Here is a 24,473-nt window from a genome sequence, read left to right as displayed (position 1 = left end):
CTGCTCTCGTCCGATAGACGCTTCAGGCTTTCCAGAATCTGTTTGTGATCCACCATGTGGTTGAGATACTTGGATACCTCTTCCTCACCCACCACATAGCCCTTGCCAATGTCGTACCCCAGCGACAGCCGCTGGTTCACCTGTCTATTCAAGAAGTCTAGAATCCGCGGCACCGCCGGCTGTAATGAATGAGACGCAAATATTAACATCTTACTGATTTAGCATACCATTAACATGTATCGTGAGGTTAGAGTTTTCAGTTCCTTTCTTCGCGCCAATTTATTCACAGTAATGAAGCAGACATGCAACACGTTGACATGAGCCATCGCATTTCAGCGAACCTGATCTACGTTATCTATGTTTTTCATTTCGATCACACATAGCAGCGTTTTGAAACGGAAGCACGCATCCGACGAATAAGTTCAAAAAGCGGACATATTTAGATTTAGAAAGGCACGAAGAGGAAAACCTTATCACATGGCAACAGGCAAAGGTGCACAGCTGACCTGTATTTTTTGCACTGCTCGAAACAAAATGATGATTTGAATGTTCCAGTATGTATGTCCCAGTTTCCCTCCACTTCGTTCTGACCGCCCGCATGATCACATCCATCGCATAATCATGAACCATGGCCCATTTTCCACAGGAGGAAAACGGCTTCTGAGCCGACGTGACCCCGTGACCTCACAGGCGGCCCCTAGCTCGGTTCTGGTCCGCGTCGCCGTACCTTGATGAGCCGCAGGACCCGGGTGAGGCGAAACAGACGTAGGAAGCGGATGTTACGCAGGATGGCCGGACTGAGGATCTTGTACTTCTCGTCGACGCCCTCCCGGATGACCATATCGCAGATCTCGAACACGATGTCGGCCACGGAGAGCAGCACCACCGCGAAGTCCAGCTTGTCCCAGTGCGAGTGCCAGTAGTTGCAGAAGCCGAGGCCCAGCACCTGACCACGACGTTTCCAGCAGTGACACACCAGGAAACTGGTCCGAAAACACATGTTTCCCATGTAATGGTAATGCATGAGGTGATTGTTGAGGAAGCCATGCATGAAAACCCTTGCATTTCGCTTCGTTAACACGCGCCCGGGTTGCCGGTTAAATACCCTTTGCTCGGGTGGGCTGGGGATGGGCAGTTTGAATCCCCGAGATCTCAAAAATTGAGAGAGCTAGATATAAAAAGATTCACAGAGTGGGTTGGTCTGCATGTGATCTCACATGTGTCAACATTTCAAAACCCTAGCTCGTGACCTTGGGGTTAAATAAGGTCAAACAAAGTCAAACTTAAGATTGGTGTCGGAAGTGCCCCCCCCCCCTCCCAAGACCTCCTCATGGGAGTGTCTTTGACTAGCTGGCTGCTCTCAACAAATGTCACTAGTTTCAATTTAAGGTCAGTCACCTTTTTACCTTTCGACATCCCGACTTGACTCGATCAAACAAAATGATGGCGAAATTATCTTGCATCTTCACGATGGGTCTCTAAAATCACCTACCTAATTTCAACACAAAATGCATACCTTTCATGCATGCATGCACTTTGCCTTTCAAAAGTGGACAAATGTGTCAGGCTTCCCTGCCGACGGAGTACTGCTGACCTTTTCTCCGATGACCTTGTGCACGACCATTTCGTGCCCGTCCGCACCAGTGATGTTGATGGTGCGGTCTGCGGAGGAGCCCAGGTACGGGTCCTGGTAGATGATGAGCGCGAGCGAGAGGCCAACAGCGCCGCGCAGGCCACCCCAGATGATGACGAGCGGGCTCTGCCACGACAAGCCGTAACCGATCCGCGACAGCAGCGGGAAGAACATCACCATGACGCCTCTGACGGTCGCCAGAAGGGGGGGGGGGGGGCGTCAGCTGGGCGGAGAGAATGTGGAGCCATCCGTCCAGTCCGGCGTGAGTCAACATCGTGTACGGCTTTACAAATCGGCCAGCGGAGCGATTTCCGCAGGGGTTGGTGTAGAACCGATACCAGACAAACGTAATAATAGTTCAATATCGTGTGCATGATAAACACATCTACACGAAGATGCGCTACCGATGTTTCGAATTTATATAGGCGACCTCATGACTGATCTCTTGAGAAGCATAATGCACCACCTGGTCATATCTGCGATCCGAAGAACTTCTTTGACGATTTACCTAACACTTGCAAAGGGCCAACACACCTCAGTATTAGGCCAACTGGTGCTCTGTAACACAGCATTAAATTTTGCCGATTTATTAAGGTAGCGCACAAACGTGATTCAAGGACCGTTCACTATTTGAGCCAGGTAAGGAACATATATATATATATATATATATATATATATATATATATATATATAAAATGCATATTAAGACAGAACCGAACCTGTTGAAGTTTGCTCCAATGTAGAGAACGAAGGTGTCCAGCAGGTCCTTCTTGGTGAACACCACTGCTGCCTGCTCTGTGATAACGATGCCGACCAGGATGAAGATGACGGTGTTAGCCAGATAGGCCAGCATCTCCCAGAACCTGTACGGCAGCCATACGTGATCACGTGCTGTTGTGACGAGGCCATGTCATCGCCCACATGTTTGGTATCATTTGATGCTGGCAGGCATAAATGTTATGTCCCCCGCCTGATTCTAACGTAGACCAAGTCATGGAAAAGCTTGCAGCATTCTAAATGTGACATACATTATTGTTTCCCACCAATTAGGGCTGTCTTTGAAACCATTCGAATCATTGGGTGTATTGTTTCGCCGCAGTGTTTCGGCAAAACGCACCTTAAATAGGGTTCTTGTCCACGATTGGAAGGTATAAATCTTTCGCTCACAAACAGTATTTTCTGCGCTAACATCATATTTAAAGACCCCTGTGAAATGGCTGAGACCACCAATACTTTGAAGTTGATTTTTATTTTAAGAATGCAGCATTCGCGATATATTTTAGAGGAACATCAAGACCTAAATCAAATGGTTTATAATCGAAAAACACGAACTTGTTCTGGAATGCTAAAAAGTTGACATTCTTTTGTGGACTAAACCAGCAAATACGGGAATGGTTTCAGTCAGAAAGCGCTTCACACGCTCTGAAATTAGCCGTTCGAGGAGGGCACGTGCTCTTGACAGCACCTCTTTGGTACCCTGCCGCGGTTCACTGTATATGTGCAAAGATGGTTCCACTTCAGGCGAAATGGACGTCTTCTTGGAGTTTATGACGACACCCAAGCAGACAACAGCCATCACACCAAATACCTCTGCGGAAAAGATAATCGATTTTGACGCATATATTGCAGCATCATGCGACCAACATACAACGTGAAAGTTGGGAAGTGACTAATGTGATCATAGTGAACATATGATAAAGCGAGGAACGCCTTTGAAAGCATCAGTTAAGCGTCTTAGAAAAATGCACGCATTGATCGTTTTCGCGAGAATTGCAGGCCCTAAACACTTGAAAATGTGTTACAAATGCCTGATAGTTGTGCACACGACTTCGTTTCTTCCACGTTCGAGGGCATTTTTGCTCACTCAAAATGACTTCACCAACGTAGAAAGTGAAATACGCCGCTACGATCGTGAGCGTGATTTCAGATACGGCGTCGTTGAAGATCCGAGAGAGCCAGAAGACGACGAAATGGCCACAAGCTACAAGGTGGTGGCCTTGTGAGGCCGTTCATCACCTGGTCGTTTGGTAAAGCAATGGTTTGCACTCCTCCACTGTTACCTCCTACATCAACGTCGCGATGAGTGGTATTTCTGACCCTCCAAGGAGGTTGGTGGTCCAGCGGCACCCCACTGGTCGTGCGCGGCCGACTGCGCGGCAATAAGTGGCGCACACGGCGGCCGTGACTCACGAGCCCACTGCTGGTCACTTGGCCTCCCCGCGTGACCGCCTCACTGAGCAGATGGACGGAAGTACGCCATTACGGATTGGTGCGCCACCTCCAGTTCACCGGCACCGTTGGACAGCTTCGGAACGGACAAGAGATCAGCGCTGCAGCTCCACGAATCAGAGCTTCTGACTGACTTTGTCAGAACTGCTGTAGCCGAACGTAGATATGAGGCTTCGGGATGTGCACAGGGAGTGAACGCAATATTTGGTATCAGGTCCAGTTACTGGGGCGTGCATTTATTAGATCCCGATCTACGGAAATGAACAGCTTAAATTAGGCACCACTGTGGCTAGAGGGAGCTTCTGGGGCTATTCCCCGCCACCTGGAGGTGACACAGCCCTTGAGGCCAAACGTTCCAGTGCGTTTTGTTGCTTTAAGGCGCCCTCCAGACTTTTTAAACGTAACAGGTGACCACTGAGACATCAAACTGAATCTCAAGCCAGACGATCTTCAACTTAAAAAACATAGCTTCTAAGATTCCTTTGCGTTGAGGAGAAGCACCGCCTGTGAACACTTCGGCCACCTCCGAGGCGAAACCCGGCTACGCCACTGGAATTACTCGTGTGTCGGCCCCTGGCTTGCTATCTCGATGTTCGGTGGAGCGACTGGGTACCGCGGGAGCGCTGGGAACGAGGCTGCGAGCTGCAGGCGGCATCAGGGACAGCGGTAATGTGCTGGGGCCACTGGCGCGGCGCGCCATTTGCCGGCATGTTGTGGCGCGAAATCGCGCTTGCAGTGTCCCGCGCTGCCGCGGCCCACATCGAGAGAGCCGCGGTCGAACAGCTCCGCCGCCACCGAAACCACGGCACCCGCAGACCGCGAAGGGGTAGGCTCGCAGCGTTTATTGCCGCGAACTTTCGCAACACGAATCAACGAATACACAGCAGTTGTTATGTACAGCGGTGGTCACGGCTCACACACGGGTACGCGGGCGCACGCAGCCGGTGCATCTAAATCATCTAGTTGCACACGTTGGTAACGAAACAACAGAACAATGTCTACTGAACTGCCATATTTGGATGATGCGGTAACACCGACTCCTGGATGTTTCTGACCAATGATTGGACACCCAGTGGAGCTACTGAAAGCTGCTTCGGAAATTATGACTGGATCAAATGTGTTCGCTCTACCTAGTGTCTGCGAATATTTCACCTGCCCCGTTAATGCCTGAGTCGTGTACGCGAATGTACAACTGCATTCTGTAGAGGTCAGTGCGTCGCATACACCATAAATGCCGTGGTGTTATCAGCATTTTGCTCGCATAAATCTTATAGCTCGTGGTTAAATACATATTTTTTTAAAGATCTATGATCGTAACCACCATTTGCAAGGATATTCTCTAGCTGTTTCAACTCATAAGCAGTCGTACAATGGCTTTTTGTTACAACAGCTACAGCACAGTATACAACAGTTAGGCATCTGAGAGCTATACGCAACCACACAGAAATGCACCACTTAAGGTAACAGACTTGACAAGATCACAAACCTGATCGACGACCAAGCTTAAACTCTTCCATCGCCCCACACCGACAGTCGCACATGCTGTCCCGCAAAACACCAAAGACAAACACGCTCGCCCACACGCATGGGCCGACGCCCCTCTCAGCGCGCGCTCGCAGCACGGCAGCTGCCGCCCACGCTTCATTCGCTCACCCGGAGCATGGAGGGACGGTCGCCCGTTCTCGAGACACCCCGGGACAGCCGCGAGTCGACGAGCGACGGTCGGGAGGCACGTCCGGGAGCGCTGTGCATGTTGCAGCTGGCCGTCGAGATGGCCTTGTTGGCGATGGCGTCGGCGTCGTAGCCGACCATCTCCCAGATCTCCGACTGCGGCATGTCGGCGTTGGGCAACGCCACGATCTTGGGCAGCGCCTGGGACGCCGGCACGCCCGTCTTCTTGTCCGTGAGGAAGCCCAGCTGGTGCACCGTGCGCGGCACGTACGCCGGCGCAGTGAACACCTGGCGGACGACACGCGTCATCACCCGACGCGCGGGTCCCGGCGGATGTCCCACCCCGGTCACGGGCACGGTCCAGGCAGAGTCACAGAGCCGCGTGTGGGTACCGAAGCATGTTTCATGGCAGCAGCGGGTAAGGCCACGGTCTCGTCGTCTGGAGAGACATACCAGGACCAGAATACAGCGTAGCACAAAAAGAGGCAAAGCGTGACGTCTGGAGAGACATACCAGGACCAGAATACAGGGTAGCCCAAAACAGGCAAAGCGTGACTTGGTCAGACGACACGGTATAGTTCGGAACCGCACTTGAAAGAAGGCGATGATGGACGGTTGATTGCACCACTCTGCCCTCAGCGGGACCCGAAGAATATAGCCAGTGAACTTTTCAACCCGTCATCCTGCTGTTTACTTTACGAAAAATTTAGACAATAGCGCCGTGCCGGTCGCCTTCCGCACGTTATGTTACCTCTCGGGTATGCGGGTTGATCGCCCGCCCTTGGATAAGTATGACATCGTCGAGTAGGTCACCGGACGTGAATGTTTTCTTGTAGTCCAGCTTCGGCATGAAGCACTTCTCAACGTAAAGCTTGATTTTCTGCTGCGTCCATGACTGAAAGGGAGAACATCATGGTTCACGGATCACTTGGCGTGTTGTATGCATCCGGCACCAGTTGAATGTGAGGGAAGTGGAGCTTGTAATGTGTGACTATTTTGCTTTCTCCTTCAGGGGTTTTCACTTCACTTGACGCTTATCACTCGTAACATAGTACAGCAGAGAGAGAAAGAGAGAGAGAGAGAGAGAGAGAGAGAGAGAGAGAGAGAGAGAGAGAGGAGAGAGAGAGAGAGAGAGAGAGAGAGAGAGAGAGAGAGAGAGCGAGAGAGAGAGAGAGAGAGAGAGAGAGAGAGAGAGAGAGAGAGAGAGAGAGAGGAGAGAGAAGAGAGAGAGAGAGAGAGAGAGAGAGAGAGAGAGAGAGAGAGAGAGAGAGAGAGAGAGAGAGAGAGAGAGAGAGAGAGAGAGAGAGAGAGAGAGAGAGAGAGAGAGAGAGAGAGAGAGAGAGAGAGAGAGAGAGGAGAGAGAGAAAGAAGACAGGGGAAGGCATCACAGAGGTAGAGAGAGAGAAAGCGGGAAGTCGTTTAACTCCATAAGCTAAATAAGTGCCCCACCTCAACTACGCCGTGTCAGTTTAGCGCAAGTCACGATGCATACAAGGAGATGGTTAGCACGCGTTCCAGTGGAGGTCAAATAATTTCGGAACGGCACGTTACAGCCACGTCAAGCGTTGAATATATTAAAACAAATAAATGTCTACTTTTTATATCAAACATAAGCTACAACTTGTAAGGTCGCTGACCTATGGCAAGGCAAAGTCACACCATGACTGTCGGCAAAGGCAAGTCTTAATGAATAGTTCAATACGACGTCACTGTGCAGTGTTAGACGAACTCAAACAGCCGAGAGACGCTTTTTGGACAATTAGACTATTGAAATTGGAATTATAACTAATTTCGTGAACCTTGGGTAAGTCATTTGTCATGGACATGGGTTGCCGGGCGTTGCGCATTTAACCGGTCACTCAGGTGCGTGCTAAAAAGCAACAATTTGGGGCGGGAAGGGGTAGCAAAGGGTTATTTAGTTCCTTGGTTACGCTATCAGCATTCGTGGATGTTTCAATTTTGGTATCTATAAAAACCGTGGAGCACACACTGATCCAACAAAATACTCATACGCCGTTTGGTGTTGAAGTCTCCTTTTCAATAGCGAGGTATAGCAGGAAGTTAACATGACTACTCCATTGGAACTGCCAAACGGTCTTAAGGCTGGAACGGTCACTTGACAGCATTCATCGGGGGTGTTTCTGGGTGCATACGTGCGTGTTGGTGTATGCTTGCGTATGCGGACGTGAACGTGTGCGTTCGCGCATGCGTCCGTGTCGGTTTTGATACGCCGGTGTGTGTGTGTGTGTGTGTGTGTGTGTGTGTGTGTGTGTGTGTGTGTGTGTGTGTGTGTGTGTGTGTGTGTGTGTGTGTGTGTGTGTGTGTGTGTGTGCGTGTGTGTATGTGCGTGTGTGTATGTGCGTGTGTGTGTGTGTGCGTGTGTGTGTGTGCGTGTGTGTGTGTGTGCGTACATGCATGTACTTAACACTGTATCTCAATAAAGTATGCTACCCAACCGTTTAATTACACTTTTGAAGGTGGCGGCTCATCAAGGCTATGTCATGGCATGCCTTTGAGGGTTGTTTTAGACCCATGGCAACATGACTCTCAGAGCATAAGGCCAGGGATAAAACCTCAGATGATCAGGGGAAGTGCACATCCAACATAAAGGGAGCAGTTAATTCGTGACGAAGAGTAGATGAATACCTGATTATCAATTTGTGTGTCATACATCGCTGATAACAACCACTTCAAGATAAGTGCGTGAAACGCTTCTGGCAAATCCACCTGTCTACCGCTCGCAGCAAGCTGTAGTTGTAGCAATCTCGCTCCTACCACCAGGGGAAACAGGTACGCTCGGTGGAAACCGGACTCCCAGCAAGAAGGGCTTCTAAATACTTTGTTTTGCAACGGCGTGCTAGTAGTTTAATGAGAACCCGGCAATGTGCGTCGTAGTGTACCTCGTACACCTTCGCCGATATTGCGGCTATGTTACCACTTTAACCGCCAGGACACCTTGGAAAAAAGGCAAACAGCTTGGAAGTACATCTTGCAAGTTGAAGTTTGAGCTCCGATTAAATTTGACAGGTGGCCGGGGAAAGACAGTTCTGTTTCCTACCGGCAGCAGGTTGTAGAAACAGAATTGTCGTAGCTTCAACCAGCTGCAAGCGGAAGATAAGTGACCTCACTATTGTCGTTACGGCCATCAGTCCTAGATCATATTCTATCAAGGACCTTTGGTCAGGAAATCGTAAAAGTATGGTCTCATCGCCAACTCATCGTCAAACACATTCTGTCCTTCGATAACTTAATACGCGCTTCCCCCAGCATCCGAGGTTTTATCACTGGTCTTATATTGAGGGAGATCTCTCCCATGGATATCAAACGACTGAAGGGTCGTGTTGTGGCACGGCAAGGGATTTCCGCTCTAAAACTACAACACGATGGCATTGTGGTATTCTTACTTAGAGCCACGTACACGCATGCACGTACTCTCACACGCACGCATGCCTACATACAGACGCCATATACACCAGTAAGTGCTGCCATTGTATCGTTTCAACCGCAAGGTCAGTATAAATGCAGATATAGTATTAGCTCCCTGACATGCCTCCCTTTCAAGATGGCGACTTAAAAGGGCGTGTCCTTGAAATGCTCTGTGGTTGATAGGATTCGCAGATACCAAACTGAGCTTTTAAGCCACCACCTAAACACGTTTTTGAACCACTTTAAAGTGCATAACGTTTATATCGTGCTGTTAGTTCGTACAACTGTCTTGTCTTTTGGGTTCCCAGACACTTTCCTGGTTCATGCTGCAGCTGTCAGTACCACAGCAATAGCACTGGAGGAAAACACCCTTTTTGACAATTCCATATGATGTTGCATCCATAGGGTCCGCCTCCTTATGAGGCGGATGGAGGCGTTGTGAAACAATTAACAAGATATTGTCATCCCCACAGCCTTGACCCACTGGAGAACCCCTGGTCGCATACCGGGGTTAAGCCAAATTCCTTATGGCCGGCAGTGACCTCGGGTATAGCATCACCATCTGTGTCATTTTGCCGATCTGTTATTGGCCCTTTACATGCAACATCAATTTCAACGGCATTGTTTATGGTGTCAGCGTGTGCTGCACGCAACCGTGCAACTCGTAACGGTCGCTTTCGACTGTGACATCTGCATCAGTCGCATAGGCTGCTGCTTCGTTACAAAATGAAACGCCAAAGCCAGTGCAGTGCAGGTGATAGCTAGCATGGCTTGCGCAAGACACCTCAGAAATTTGGACATTATTGTAATGTTTCGGTGGTCAAAAATTTAGTGAGCTTAAGACAAGTGGATCACTTTTTATGAAGACAATGTCGGAGAGATTTATTTGACTTGTGAAACTTAACGCGGTTTGACCAAGAGCAACACTGGGGTGTTGCGAAGTTGCGGCTTCGAAGTGCAGTGCAGTTGCAGTTGGTGCAGTTGGTTCAGTGCAGTTGGTGGACTGCTTAAAACAATAACAATTTTAATAAACATGGTTTCTTAGATATTGTAAAAAATGTCGCAGAGTTTCCAAAATGTCAACAACATCGCAAAAGTACATCCTCAACTTTTTGGCGCATCATGATGTAATTTCGAACATCTGAATCTGTAGACACTCGGCATAAATTTTTCATATATGAAGACAATCGGAGATCTTGGAGACCACAAACGGTGTCATGCTAGGACTTAAACCACCTTCACTCTGCAGACATATGCAAAGTTAAAAAGACAGCGGCAAGCACGTGATCCGGCCTTGTTCGACCAAGACTGACGGGTCAATCATGAAATATTGTTAAAAATAGATAGGGGTAAAAAAGTCGTGAGTACGCCTTGAGCTACCACTCAATTCTTTTGGGTGTTGACAGAAAAGACCTTCAAAAACAAATATTTTCTTTCCAAGTAGTTGGAACAATGCGACAATCAGATGATATATTCATGCATTATACCATTTATATAAACTATGTAATTGCGCCCGTGCCTACCACCTCATAGAGGCAAGGATTTCTCAACAGAGAACAGGATGTTGCGGTATTCAGTGCAGCTGTACCATTGAATTAAGAACGCTCTTGACTCGAAGGCCGATACCGGTCCGGATCCATCAACGCCAGAGATAGATATAATAAACTCGCCATAAGTCAATGATGCTTACATCGATTAAAATGGATGCAAACACAACGAATACCCATAGTGAGCTAAAACCAACAGCAGCCGGGTTACACCGGAAACCGGCCTGATACTACGTGCACGCGTGGAACTCAAACGCCCCCTGGAGACTGCCCGTGCGCAGCTTTCCACGCCATGTCCTTGGCACGCGTTTTGCCACAGCGAAACAAAACACGCCATCAGTGGGCCATTTCACAGGGAATGCAGCGCAGCGTCGCGAGACTCTTTCTCATCACCAACAAGCGCTCAGAATGTATTCTCACGAGTGCTCTGCCACGGGAAAACAAGCGCGAAAGCCGGTCACGCCACGCGACGCCGCCTCTGCCACGGTCGGCCACGACATGCGGGGCCACGCAGCCCGCCACAAGGGCCACCGGCCGGCAGATGAGGGCACCAGGACAGATAAAGCTCCGCTGATCATGACGTCATTAGTTTTGTCGGCTACCAGAGAATTGGAAAATTTTATAAGGGGATGACAGTCGTCTTGAAGACATGCTTCAAATATGTACGAAATAAAAGGAAATGCCTGAAGTTTGAATGATTCTCCGGTTCGCTCAAGTATTATGTGGTCCTTTTGTGTTATCACTTCATACAAATTTAAGTCACCTTGATAAGTATAGAATTTTTGTTTCGGGTTGCTTCCAAAGGCGGATTAAGCACATACCCATCCATACTATGCGGACGTAGTGGAGAGGACTATGTTTTAAACTAGTCGAAATGCCCCGAAGGTAACATCGAGATGCCCACGCCTCAAATTAGCTCGAATAACATGAAGTGAAACGGCTAGGAATAATAACCTGAATCTGTCAGAGGTCTGTATGAATACTCCGGTAGGCATGTTGTCAAGCGACAATGTTTTGAACATTGTGCTTTGTAAACTTTCGTGGTAACCATTTAGATCTGAAACCATCTACACTTAACATGCTTTTGCAGTGCTCTATCATATAAGGGGAAAAATGATAAGGTTAACATTTATCAAGCCACTGCTATGAATGTGTGGAAAATATATCGCGCAAGAATACAATTGTATCCTGATTGCAGCACTTGTTTTTGTCTGACGTGTCAGTTTGGAATGCATGCCTGCATTGATACCAGTGCCGAGCGAAATCACCCACCCGCTCATTTTTGCAGAACACGGTCCGTCTCTAACCTGGTACTGGGCCTGGTCCATGAGAACGTTGATGGCCACCCGCATTCCAATGCTGCGCCATATTAGGTACTCCAGGTTTTCAGGCCCTTCGTTGAACTTCGCCATCATCTCGGACATCACCTGGTCAGAGGACAATACGGTCAAATGGCGGATCAGATTAGGTCAGATGATGCATCACCACACGGATGTATGCGGTGGCACTCAGAACGAACTTGAGTCAAGATAAAGGCTGATAGAAATAATTAAACGATGTTGACGCTTGGATCGCCGGATATTACATAATATACAAACAAAATCTAAGATTGGTGGTATAGCATTGACAAATTTATGGCGTGATCAACAGTGGCTATTCTCGTCGGCTATCCGCGTCATCGCAAAACAAATAAAACTCACTACCGAGATTGGACGCGAACCATGTGCCAAGTTTCAGGAGATTGGGCACAAAGACATAATCACTTATACGGCGATGTGTATGTAGGGTTACTATCTGCTCGCATGCTCAACAGAAAACAAGCCCGACGCCGCCGGCTCGAAGAAGCACGTCAGCTGACACTTGGTCTCGAACACGCGCGACCTTCTCGCCAGCCGGACATAGCGCTCTCTCACCTCGTTGGGGATGTAGTAGGCCTGGACGGCGGTCTCGCACTGGACACTGGCGTCCCGCGAGCGGCCGGTTAGCAGGCCCACCTCGCCCACGACGTTGCCGGCTCCGATGTAGTCGCGCAGCACCGTGGTGTCATGCGCCGGCGACATGATCTCCGAGTTGGGCACCAGGCCCGTCTTTTGGATCTCCTGCCGTGGGAGCAGACAGACAAGCGTGCCAGTTTCGGGGCGGCGTTGTGAAAAGCTCGCGGTTATGCGAGAACATGCGTGCGTGGCTGAGGCCTAAAACAACTGACTCCCATAACGAGGTAGAAAAAGAAGAAATGAGTTGCTGTGGAAATTCGGTAACTACGCTGCATGCAGAGAAGCTATCAAAGAGAAGGGCAAAAGAGAGAGTGACAGAGAGAGAGAGAGAGAGAGAGAGAGAGAGAGAGAGAGAGAGAGAGAGAGAGAGAGAGAGGAGAGAGAGAGAGAGAGAGAGAGAGAGAGAGAGAGAGAGAGAGAGAGAGAGAGAGAGAGAGAGAGAGAGAGAGAGAGAGAGAGAGAGAGAGAGAGAGAGAGAGAGAGAGAGAGAGAGAGAGAGAGAGAGAGAGAGAGAGAGAGAGAGAGAGAGAGAGAGAGAGAGAGAGAGAGAGAGAGAGATGGATAGAGAGAGAGAGAGAGAGAGGGAGAGACGTAAATCTATCGTGGCCCGTCTTCCATGCATTTGCATAGGAGTTAACGTGTTCTTGAAGGGAGGATGACCGAAAATTGATGGGAGGGGCAAAGCCCCTCAAACAGATATGAAATAATCACCATCCATGTTTGTAATCAAATAAGGCATTTTAGGGTGATATATGACATTTCTGCCTGGGCGATTTCTATCTGGTTCGTAATTCTGCAAAAGCAGTTCGAGAGCTGGGATCTGAGCACAGAATAATGGTTAAACCCCCCCCCCCAAACTAAGCAAACAAAAAATTAACACTCTCTAGCACCCCCCCCCCCCCCCCCCACCCCAACCGGATGGGAAAATACACCCCTGCGCATAGCATTGATGCTATTTTGATATGCACCCAACTGGTCACCTGTTGCGTCTTTGAAATATTTGGTGGGACATGAAGTCATTATGCGCTTTGTGTATTATTGGCTATGGTAAGGTGTAGGTGCATCCAAAGCGCATAAATTTTACCGTCACTTTTTGCGTCACTCTGGTGACCCAGACAGAAAAAAACGCACGTTACATTGATAAAGTCTAGCGTTGCAGGGACACTGCGGTAAAAATGTCTTCGCATGTAAACCATACATCTGAGTGTTTAGAGTTCGGCGCACCGCTGCCACAGTTTTTGACCCACCGAGTGTCAATGTTTCAGGGAACTATAGTGTTGTGGAGGTAGCTTCAGGCAAAAATAACCCGGAACATTTTTACGGGCAAACAATTTGACTATGCATTGCAACTGAGCCCGGCCTCAAATCGCCGCACGCAAGCGCGAGGTTCGGCGCACCAACGTTGCGTAGGTGACCGGCGCAGTGAACGGGATTTTCGCGGATTGATACTCTGTCAAACTCATCTGGTGCTGCCGCTCCTGCCTGCAATCAGCTGATCAAATCCGAGATAGTCGTTAAACCTTGTGCTAGCACTTCAGCTTCCACTTCAGTCCCGTACGAGCGATAAAGGTCATATGATCAGGCACGTAGCTCAACTTTTCTCCAGGGGGTCAAGTGTCAAACTTCTCCGAAATCCTGCGGAACTGAATAAAAGTACAAAATTGCCCACTGTGTAGTGTAAGCTTCTTGACTCATGAAAGGCCATGACCCCCCGTGGAGCCTCCCTCTTAGCTACGTCCCTGCACACAGTGACGTCATGGTGTTCATGCCAAGGAAGACAGTGAGTGCGGCTATAAACGTGAGAAGCGTGTGAGCGAATGGTGGGGTGCTGTTTAATGACGTTGATCGACTGATTTTCGGGGGCTGCTGCTATCTCAGTGATTTCTACCATCCTTTCCTCGTCTCGTAACACCTAGACCGACGCCGGCAACTACTGCACCATGACGATCGCGGTGTTGTCCCTCGTGCCAGTGCGCTACGTCGTCGCAGTCATGATCTTGCTCGGCATGCTCTTCAACTACATGATTCGCGTCAACATCAACCTGGCGATCGTGGCGATGGTGAACCACACGGCCGTGCCGGGTACCAACATCACCCGCTCGCAGGAGTGCGGCGGCAACGTAAGCGCGTCCTCTTCCAACGAGCCGCAGCCGGATGGGCCGTTCGTCTGGGACGAGACCATCACCGGGATCATCCTGGGCGCCTTCTACTACGGCTACGTGTGCACGCAACTGGTGGGCGGCCGCGTGGCCGAGGTCACCAACGCCAAGCACACGTTCGGCGTGGCGATGCTGGTGGCGGCACTGCTGACGTTGCTGACACCGTTGGCCGCCAACTGCGACTGGCGTCTCCTGGTGGCGCTGCGCATCACCATGGGCCTGGTGCTGGGGGTCACATTCCCCGCATCGTACGTGCTGCTCGCGGCCTGGGTGCCGCTCGGACAGATGAACTTCCTGGTGATGCTGGCACAGGGCGGCGGCGACCTGGGCACCACGTTCACGCTGCCCATGACGTCGGCCATCATCCAGGGGCTCGGCTGGGAGGCCGTCTTCTACGTGCAGGCCTGCTTCGCATTGGTCTGGTTCGCCGTCTGGATGGTGCTGGTGACCGATTCGCCCAAGAACCACTGGTTCATCAGTGCCGAGGAGCGGACTCTGATCGCCAAAGGTATTGGGCCGCGTGTCTCTGCCAGTCAGCCGCCGCTGCCTTGGCGCCAAATGCTCACCTCCGTTCCTATGTGGGCCTACCTCATCGGGTACTTCGGCGCCTGCTGGTGCTACTACAGTCTGCTCTCCGACCTGCCGCAGTACTTCAGCACCATGCTCGGCGAGGACATCTCGTCCAACGCGCTGCTCAACTCGCTGCCGTACCTGGGCTTGTGGCTGTTCACTCTGTTGTACGGATGGCTGAGCGACCTGCTAGTAGAGCTAGGCTGGCTGCGACTGATAACCGTGCGCCGGCTGGCGGGGCTCATTTCGCTCGGGCTCCCATCCGTGCTGTTGGCCATCATCGCCTTCCTCGGCTGCCAGACAACGGCGGTCGAGTCGCTGCTCGTGCTCACCATCGTGGTGGAGGGCGCAGGCTACAGCATGAGCGTGTTGCCGCTCGACATGGCGCCCAATTACGCCGGCACGATCGCCGGCATCGGCAACACGCTGGGCTCCATGCCCGGCTTCCTTGGACCGCTGGTGATCGCCGCGCTTACCGAGGGTCACGAGACGCTCTCCCGCTGGCGTACCAGCTTCCTAATCGCGGCTGGTATCGGCCTGCTGTGCGTGGTCGTGTCGCTGACCGGCTGTAGCGTTGAGGAGCAGCCCTGGAACAACGCGCCCAGCGGACGCGGTGGCGCCGAGGATGGGCGGTGCTCTGATGCGTCCGGCTTGACTTCTTTGAAGACTGTGGTAATGAAAGAACTCGGCCATGAGCAGGTGGTCAAAGAGTGCGAGCCGGAAAATATGGACTCGCAACTATAGGTGCTGTTGACACAACAAATTGTGGTTTTAATCTTGCGATGACGACGTCTTTAATTGCTCTAAATATTTGTCGTTGGTAACTGCTCAACCGGCAACTGGACGAATCTGCTCACTTACGGGTGCTCAACGAGTCAAACGATGTCAAACCACGTTGGCTGGGCCTTCAGATCATTCGTAGAATGATCACAACAAACCATCGTTTGAGACTTCTCGGCATGAAAGAATCTAGCATCGGTGAGAAATCTCATGCCGAAACGAAAACTGTTCTCGCGTGTATAACAGAAAGTGCACATAGGGCGAAGTTTTATGTCACAGGAACTACATTTTGGTCGCTGCACCCGGTCTGCCATGGCTCTGATATGCACTCAGTCCGAGGGTGTGTTTCTGACCCTGGACTCAGACCGGGCCGGGGAAGGCACGACGGGGGACGCCCCCGCTGTCCGGCGCATGCCCAGCCGTTGCTCTGAGCAGATCTTGCATTCACGGCTGCCGGAACGCGAGAGCCTAGTCAAATAGATTAGGGTTTGATGAAGTGCTACGGAAGTATCGCATCGTCGAATATGCGTTTGTTTATGTGCAACAGCAAGCTGCAGAAATTTCAGAAAGCAAAGCCACCTTTGTTGTTGCACGTAGGCCATGGCGATAGGGCTTGGATGCACCGCTCTGATCATAATTTTCCGCTGGTTTGTATCCTTGGTCTTGTGTACATGCATTGTGTAAGACGCACAGCTTGACACTGGCGGCATACGGTGCATGCCTTTACGTATGCGCTCTTGTCTTATTGTAATGCGGCGCACTTTCAAACTGAGGTGTGACAATGTGCCCTCGAAAACAGGCTCTGGTGGCAACATCTTCTGCGTTGTGTTGTGCCTATTTTTCTACGTCATTTTTCATGCTTAGTTTGGTTAAGAATGTACAATGGATTGGTAATAAAAAACTGTGACCTGAAAAGCCAGCCCAAGAACATCGCTGTAACTTCATGAACATTTTAATAACGATAGATTAGAGGCGCATCGGTGTTTGGAAAACGATATTTGCTAAGGGCGGGTATATTAAGCGTGCACCATCTATCGCGAATTTTGCTACTGACTTTCAGTGCTTTCAGCAGTGTTGTTAAGTGCTAACCATATTAAATACATTGGAAAGGATTCATGAGCAGAATCACGGGTGCGCTCATAAAACAAGACGGGGACAAATTGGACTAACATGCAGAGATCGACGCATATCCAACAACCGCGAACTTAATACCTGCGGTGCATATATCAGGGTCCCACGAGCGTCCCCTTGGATAACGTGAAGTGTAGTTAATTGAACTAAATGGTTCAATCAACTATCAAACCATAACATGAACAGATCCACAGCTGAGAGGCTAGAAAATGGAGCTAATGGAGACGAGGAAACGGAGGCATATTTCACAAACGGATCCCGAGACAGTGAAGGCAGTTCAGCTGTTTTCTCACTTTGCCTGCTCCTGGTAAGTACTTAGCTCTAGGCAAGGAATTCTCACACAAACAGACAGGAAGACGGATGAGCGGACGGACAGGCCAACGGGCTGGCCACTTGACCCACCTCCTGAAGCTGGCCTAGCTCCCGGCACTCCACTTTCAACATGCCCGACACCACCACGTAGATTCCGTCCGAGGTGTCGCCCTGGTTCATGATTTCGTTGCCAAAGTCCAGATTCACGAGCTGTGCGCGGCTCTGAAAAACGGAGGCGACGCCTATGTGAAACGCTGACATGGCACGCCGGACGGAAAATGTCCGATCACCGCCTGGCTAGCCGCGCCAGCCGAGCATCAACGGTGGCTCAACATGACAGGATGGTTAGAAGCCTGGCGAAAACATTGGTGACGCGTATCAGGCGCGAAATTTTCGCAATACAGTTGCTGACGGACTGCAAAAATTAATGCCTCAAGCCTGAGGAGCCATGCCTAACATGCAAAGTAATGGACGCATTGGTAGGGCGGGGTGCGACGGTGGAGAAAGCCATGTTTATCAAATATCACGCAGCACGACATGACTCGAAGAGTTTTCACATCAGTTAACTCGTCCGGAGAACTGTATGTTTTCTCGCTTCAATGAGGAACCCTCAAACAAATGCAAAATAGAGAGCGTGCGATAGTAGTTCGTTTTACGGTGGCCTTGACCAGTGCCGGTAATTTAATGTTACACATCCGGACAACAAGGCGCCTGTCATTTTCTCATGCCGTCCTACTCTCGTTACGCAGTTGAAAACTGACAGGTGTGCCATGACCCTCATCTTTAGCTATCGAAAAGTGGGGAATGATATTCTACTTCCATGTCCTATACTTAATGGTAAAATACATACGCTAGAAAACGTAAAAGACCACACAAAATTGGGATAATGAGACCTGGTTCTGAGGCCTGCAAACACTCAGGGCTGATGTGCTGCTTAAAGCCAGCAAGTAACCTCACCTCAAGGTGGTCAATGAGCTCCTGGTTCTTGCCAACCCAAGGGATGTTCTTCAGGAGCTCGGTTGGCGGAAGTGGAGGTAGGTAGGGCGGAGCCACCATCAGTAGTTTGACGCGGTCATCAATGATGTGTTCGAGTCTGCCGTACTCCGCTTCGTCGAGAAGACCTTCCCACAAGCAGTAACCATGCTATCAGGTGCTCCCGAGACCTCTGGCTCATTCCGTGGTTACCCTCAAGTCAGTAACGTGGACGAGGTGGCGCTTTTTTTGTCCTTGCCCTCCTTCCTTTGGAGGTGACGTAAGCCCGTGAGACTGAACGCCAAAGTAATTATTGACTGTTTAGGAGGGCTTCTGACCATTTATTCCAAAATGTATCAAACGTTTATGTTTTGAAATATATATATATATATATATATATATATATATATATATGTACATAACGTATATAGCTCATATATGTATTACGGCCGTTTGTTTTAAATTCTATAAAAACACCATGTATCAAAATAGAATCCTGAGCCAAAATAGGTGGCACGAATCCAAAAGCAGGGCACAATCACCAAGCAGAAAATATCGCGGCCTGGTAATGCCTACCATTTTCATATCTGGTGTAAACCATCGTTATCACGTGGCCAAATCGCCTTAGTCCTGGCGTGATAGATTATCGCCACCTGGCGAGACATAACCACCACCACCTGGTGACACATACCACGACACCATCTGGTGGCGTATGCCATCACCACCGGAGAAGGAAGAGTTTTAGTACGTGAAGTACGTGAAGAGTTTTACCGCTCTAACGAAACTCATCACCGTCACCCAGCGGCAAAAAATACAACTCCCAGTGCGATCCACCACCACCACAGCCGGCGGCGCCAGCCTCAGCCCGTTGACCGCGGAGGGAGGTCAGTAGAGGCATGTCATGCCTCTACTGACCTCCCTCCTTGAGGTCCGTGATCGTCTCCCTGACGTTGTTTAGCACGGAGCGGACCGCCTGGCGCGTCTTGACAGCTATGGCTATGTCAGGGTGTTCCCGCTGCAGCATGCCCAGGTCCCTAATCACCATCAGCCTGTGTGTATGTTTGGGGGGGAGGTTACTCGGATCATTGGGGCTGTCGCAGCCTGGAATACGCAAGCCATGTATTATCTGCATTTTCATGATAGCCGCGCAAACCTCTTCGGCGTTTTCGGTCCAAAACCACAATTTTCTTTATTCTGGACGACTCATTGGCGTGGAAACCCTGTGCGTTATTGTCGTTGGCGCCGGTGTCGCATGTGGTAGATTATTTCCGCTTCGAAAGCTTCCAGACTCACCTGCTCTCGTCCGATAGACGCTTCAGGCTTTCCAGAATCTGTTTGTGATCCACCATGTGGTTGAGATACTTGGAAACCTCTTCCTCACCCACCACATAGCCCTTGCCAATGTCGTACCCCAGCGACAGCCGCTGGTTCACCTGTCTATTCAAGAAGTCTAGAATCCGCGGCACCGCCGGCTGTAATGAATGAGACGCAAATATTAACATCTTACTGATCTAGCATACCATTAACATATATCGTGAGGTTAGAGTTTTCAGTTCCTTTCTTCGCGCCAATTTATTCACAGTAATGAAGCAGACATGCAACACGTTGACATGAGCCATCGCATTTCAGCGAACCTGATCTACGTTATCTATGTTTTTCATTTCGATCACACATAGCAGCGTTTTGAAACGGAAGCACGCATCCGACGAATAAGTTCAAAAAGCGGACATGTTTAGATTTAGAAAGGCACGAAGAGGAAAACCTTATCACATGGCAACAGGCAAAGGTGCACAGCTGACCTGTATTTTTTGCACTGCTCGAAACAAAATGATGATTTGAATGTTCCAGTATGTATGTCCCAGTTTCCCTCCACTTCGTTCTGACCGCCCGCATGATCACATCCATCGCATAATCATGAACCATGGCCCATTTTCCACAGGAGGAAAACGGCTTCTGAGCCGACGTGACCCCGTGACCTCACAGGCGGCCCCTAGCTCGGTTCTGGTCCGCGTCGCCGTACCTTGATGAGCCGCAGGACCCGGGTGAGGCGAAACAGACGTAGGAAGCGGATGTTACGCAGGATGGCCGGACTGAGGATCTTGTACTTCTCGTCGACGCCCTCCCGGATGACCATATCGCAGATCTCGAACACGATGTCGGCCACGGAGAGCAGCACCACCGCGAAGTCCAGCTTGTCCCAGTGCGAGTGCCAGTAGTTGCAGAAGCCGAGGCCCAGCACCTGACCACGACGTTTCCAGCAGTGACACACCAGGAAACTGGTCCGAAAACACATGTTTCCCATGTAATGGTAATGCATGAGGTGATTGTTGAGGAAGCCATGCATGAAAACCCTTGCATTTCGCTTCGTTAACACGCGCCCGGGTTGCCGGTTAAATACCCTTTGCTCGGGTGGGCTGGGGATGGGCAGTTTGAATCCCCGAGATCTCAAAAATTGAGAGAGCTAGATATAAAAAGATTCACAGAGTGGGTTGGTCTGCATGTGATCTCACATGTGTCAACATTTCAAAACCCTAGCTCGTGACCTTGGGGTTAAATAAGGTCAAACAAAGTCAAACTTAAGATTGGTGTCGGAAGTGCCCCCCCCCCCCCTCCCAAGACCCTCCTCATGGGAGTGTCTTTGACTAGCTGGCTGCTCTCAACAAATGTCACTAGTTTCAATTTAAGGTCAGTCACCTTTTTACCTTCGACATCCCGACTTGACTCGATCAAACAAAATGATGGCGAAATTATCTTGCATCTTCACGATGGGTCTCTAAAATCACCTACCTAATTTCAACACAAAATGCATACCTTTCATGCATGCATGCACTTTGCCTTTCAAAAGTGGACAAATGTGTCAGGCTTCCCTGCCGACGGAGTACTGCTGACCTTTTCTCCGATGACCTTGTGCACGACCATTTCGTGCCCGTCCGCACCAGTGATGTTGATGGTGCGGTCTGCGGAGGAGCCCAGGTACGGGTCCTGGTAGATGATGAGCGCGAGCGAGAGCCAACAGCGCCGCGCAGGCCACCCCAGATGATGACGAGCGGGCTCTGCCACGACAAGCCGTAACCGATCCGCGACAGCAGCGGGAAGAACATCACCATGACGCCTCTGAACGGTCGCCAGAAGGGGGGGGGGGGGGCGTCAGCTGGGCGGAGAGAATGTGAGCCATCCGTCCAGTCCGGCGTGAGTCAACATCGTGTACGGCTTTACAAATCGGCCAGCGGAGCGATTTCCGCAGGGGTTGGTGTAGAACCGATACCAGACAAACGTAATAATAGTTCAATATCGTGTGCATGATAAACACATCTACACGAAGATGCGCTAACCGATGTTTCGAATTTATATAGGCGACCTCATGACTGATCTCTTGAGAAGCATAATGCACCACCTGGTCATATCTGCGATCCGAAGAACTTCTTTGACGATTTACCTAACACTTGCAAAGGGCCAACACACCTCAGTATTAGGCCAACTGGTGCTCTGTAACACAGCATTAAATTTTGCCGATTTATTAAGGCAGCGCACAAACGTGATTCAAGGACCGTTCACTATTTGAGCCAGGTAAGGAACATATATATATATATATATATATATATATATATATATATATATATAAAATGCATATTAAGACAGAACCGAACCTGTTGAAGTTTGCTCCAATGTAGAGAACGAAGGTGTCCAGCAGGTCCTTCTTGGTGAACGCCACTGCTGCCTGCTCTGTGATAACGATGCCGACCAGGATGAAGATGACGGTGTTAGCCAGATAGGCCAGCATCTCCCAGAACCTGTACGGCAGCCATACGTGATCACGTGCTGTTGTGACGAGGCCATGTCATCGCCCACATGTTTGGTATCATTTGATGCTGGCAGGCATAAATGTTATGTCCCCGCCTGATTCTAACGTAGACCAAGTCATGGAAACGCTTGCAGCATTCTAAATGTGACATACATTATTGTTTCCCACCAATTAGGGCTGTCTTTGAAACCATTCGAATCATTGGGTGTATTGTTTCGCCGCAGTGTTTCGGCAAAACGCACCTTAAATAGGGTTCTTGTCCACGATTGGAAGGTATAAATCTTTCGCTCACAAACAGTATTTTCTGCGCTAACATCATATTTAAACACCCCTGTGAAATGGCTGAGACCACCAATACTTTGAAGTTGATTTTTATTTTAAGAATGCAGCATTCGCGATATATTTTAGAGGAACATCAAGACCTAAATCAAATGGTTTATAATCGAAAAACACGAACTTGTTCTGGAATGCTAAAAAGTTGACATTCTTTTGTGGACTAAACCAGCAAATACGGGAATGGTTTCAGTCAGAAAGCGCTTCACACGCTCTGAAATTAGCCGTTCGAGGAGGGCACGTGCTCTTGACAGCACCTCTTTGGTACCCTGCCGCGGTTCACTGTATATGTGCAAAGATGGTTCCACTTCAGGCGAAATGGACGTCTTCTTGGAGTTTATGACGACACCCAAGCAGACAACAGCCATCACACCAAATACCTCTGCGGAAAAGATAATCGATTTTGACGCATATATTGCAGCATCATGCGACCAACATACAACGTGAAAGTTGGGAAGTGACTAATGTGATCATAGTGAACATATGATAAAGCGAGGAACGCCTTTGAAAGCATCAGTTAAGCGTCTTAGAAAAATGCACGCATTGATCGTTTTCGCGAGAATTGCAGGCCCTAAACACTTGAAAATGTGTTACAAATGCCTGATAGTTGTGCACACGACTTCGTTTCTTCCACGTTCGAGGGCATTTTTGCTCACTCAAAATGACTTCACCAACGTAGAAAGTGAAATACGCCGCTACGATCGTGAGCGTGATTTCAGATACGGCGTCGTTGAAGATCCGAGAGAGCCAGAAGACGACGAAATGGCCACAAGCTACAAGGTGGTGGCCTTGTGAGGCCGTTCATCACCTGGTCGTTTGGTAAAGCAATGGTTTGCACTCCTCCACTGTTACCTCCTACATCAACGTCGCGATGAGTGGTATTTCTGACCCTCCAAGGAGGTTGGTGGTCCAGCGGCACCCCACTGGTCGTGCGCGGCCGACTGCGCGGCAATAAGTGGCGCACACGGCGGCCGTGACTCACGAGCCCACTGCTGGTCACTTGGCCTCCCCGCGTGACCGCCTCACTGAGCAGATGGACGGAAGTACGCCATTACGGATTGGTGCGCCACCTCCAGTTCACCGGCACCGTTGGACAGCTTCGGAACGGACAAGAGATCAGCGCTGCAGCTCCACGAATCAGAGCTTCTGACTGATTTTGTCAGAACTGCTGTAGCCGAACGTATGTATGCGGCTTCAGAATGTGCACAGTAAGTGAACGCAATACTTGGTATCAGGTCCAGTTACTGGGGCGTGCATTTATTAGATGCTGATCTACGGAAATGAACAGCTTAAATTAGGCACCATTGTGGCTAGAGGGAGCTTCTGGGGCTATTCCCCGCCATCTGGAGGTGACGTAGCCCTTGAGGCCAAACGTTCCAGTGCGTTTTGTTACTTTAAGACGCCCTCCAGACTTTTTAAACGTAACACATGACCATTAACACTTCAAAGCTAAACCTCAAGCCAGGCGATCTTCAACTTAAAAAAAAACATAGTTTCTTAGATTCCTTTGCGTTGAGGAAAAGCATCACCTGTAAACACTTCAGCCACCTCCCAGGCAAAACCCGTCTACGCCACTGAAATTAATCGTCGTGTGTCGGCCCCTTGCTCGCTATCTCGATGTTCGGTGGAGCGACTGGGTACCGCGGGAGCGCTGGGAACGAGGCTGCGAGCTGCAGGCGGCATCAGGGACAGCGGTAATGTGCTGGGGCCACGGCGCGGCGCGCCATTTGCCGGCGTGTTGTGGCGCGAAATCGCAGTTGCGGTGTCCCGCGCTGCCGCGACCCACATCGAGAGAGCCGCGGTCGAACAGCTCCGCCGCCACCGAAACCACGGCACCCGCAGACCGCGAAGGGGTAGGCTCGCAGCGTTTATTGCCGCGAACTTTCGCAACACGAATCAACGAATACACAGCAG

The 24,473-nt window shown here is 50.0% G+C and overlaps 1 protein-coding gene across 1 annotated transcript; it reads right to left on the bottom strand.

Moving 5' to 3' along the window:
* Positions 1-4,749: 4,749 nt before the first annotated feature.
* Positions 4,750-18,520, bottom strand: LOC119092073 (sodium/hydrogen exchanger 10-like). The gene is made up of 6 exons (XM_037215038.1): positions 18,410-18,520; positions 17,543-17,674; positions 12,420-12,605; positions 11,814-11,933; positions 6,285-6,428; positions 4,750-5,821 (listed from the first exon to the last, which is right to left on the bottom strand). Exons 1-6 carry the CDS (start codon positions 18,506-18,508, stop codon positions 5,504-5,506), a joined length of 999 nt encoding a protein of 332 aa, XP_037070933.1. The 5' UTR covers positions 18,509-18,520; the 3' UTR covers positions 4,750-5,503.
* Positions 18,521-24,473: the final 5,953 nt, after the last annotated feature.

The sequence above is a fragment of the Pollicipes pollicipes genome, unplaced genomic scaffold (genome assembly GCF_011947565.3).
Source record: "Pollicipes pollicipes isolate AB1234 unplaced genomic scaffold, Ppol_2.1 Scaffold_3447;HRSCAF=4054_pilon_pilon_pilon, whole genome shotgun sequence".
Classification (NCBI taxonomy): Eukaryota; Metazoa; Arthropoda; class Thecostraca; order Pollicipedomorpha; family Pollicipedidae; genus Pollicipes; species Pollicipes pollicipes.
Note: the sequence above shows the minus strand (reverse complement) of the source record. Positions and strands in the feature narration are given on the sequence as shown.

Bases quoted from the DNA above. Each gene is read 5' to 3' on its own strand.
- LOC119092073 (XM_037215038.1), bottom strand. From the start codon at position 18,508: ATGGTGGCTCCGCCCTACCTACCTCCACTTCCGCCAACCGAGCTCCTG. The intron at 17,675-18,409 runs GTGAGGTTACTT...TCCGTTTTTCAG, and splicing joins AGCTCATTGACCACCTTGAG to AGCCGCGCACAGCTCGTGAA. The intron at 11,934-12,419 runs GTGAGAGAGCGC...TCCTCTGACCAG, and splicing joins CCTACTACATCCCCAACGAG to GTGATGTCCGAGATGATGGC.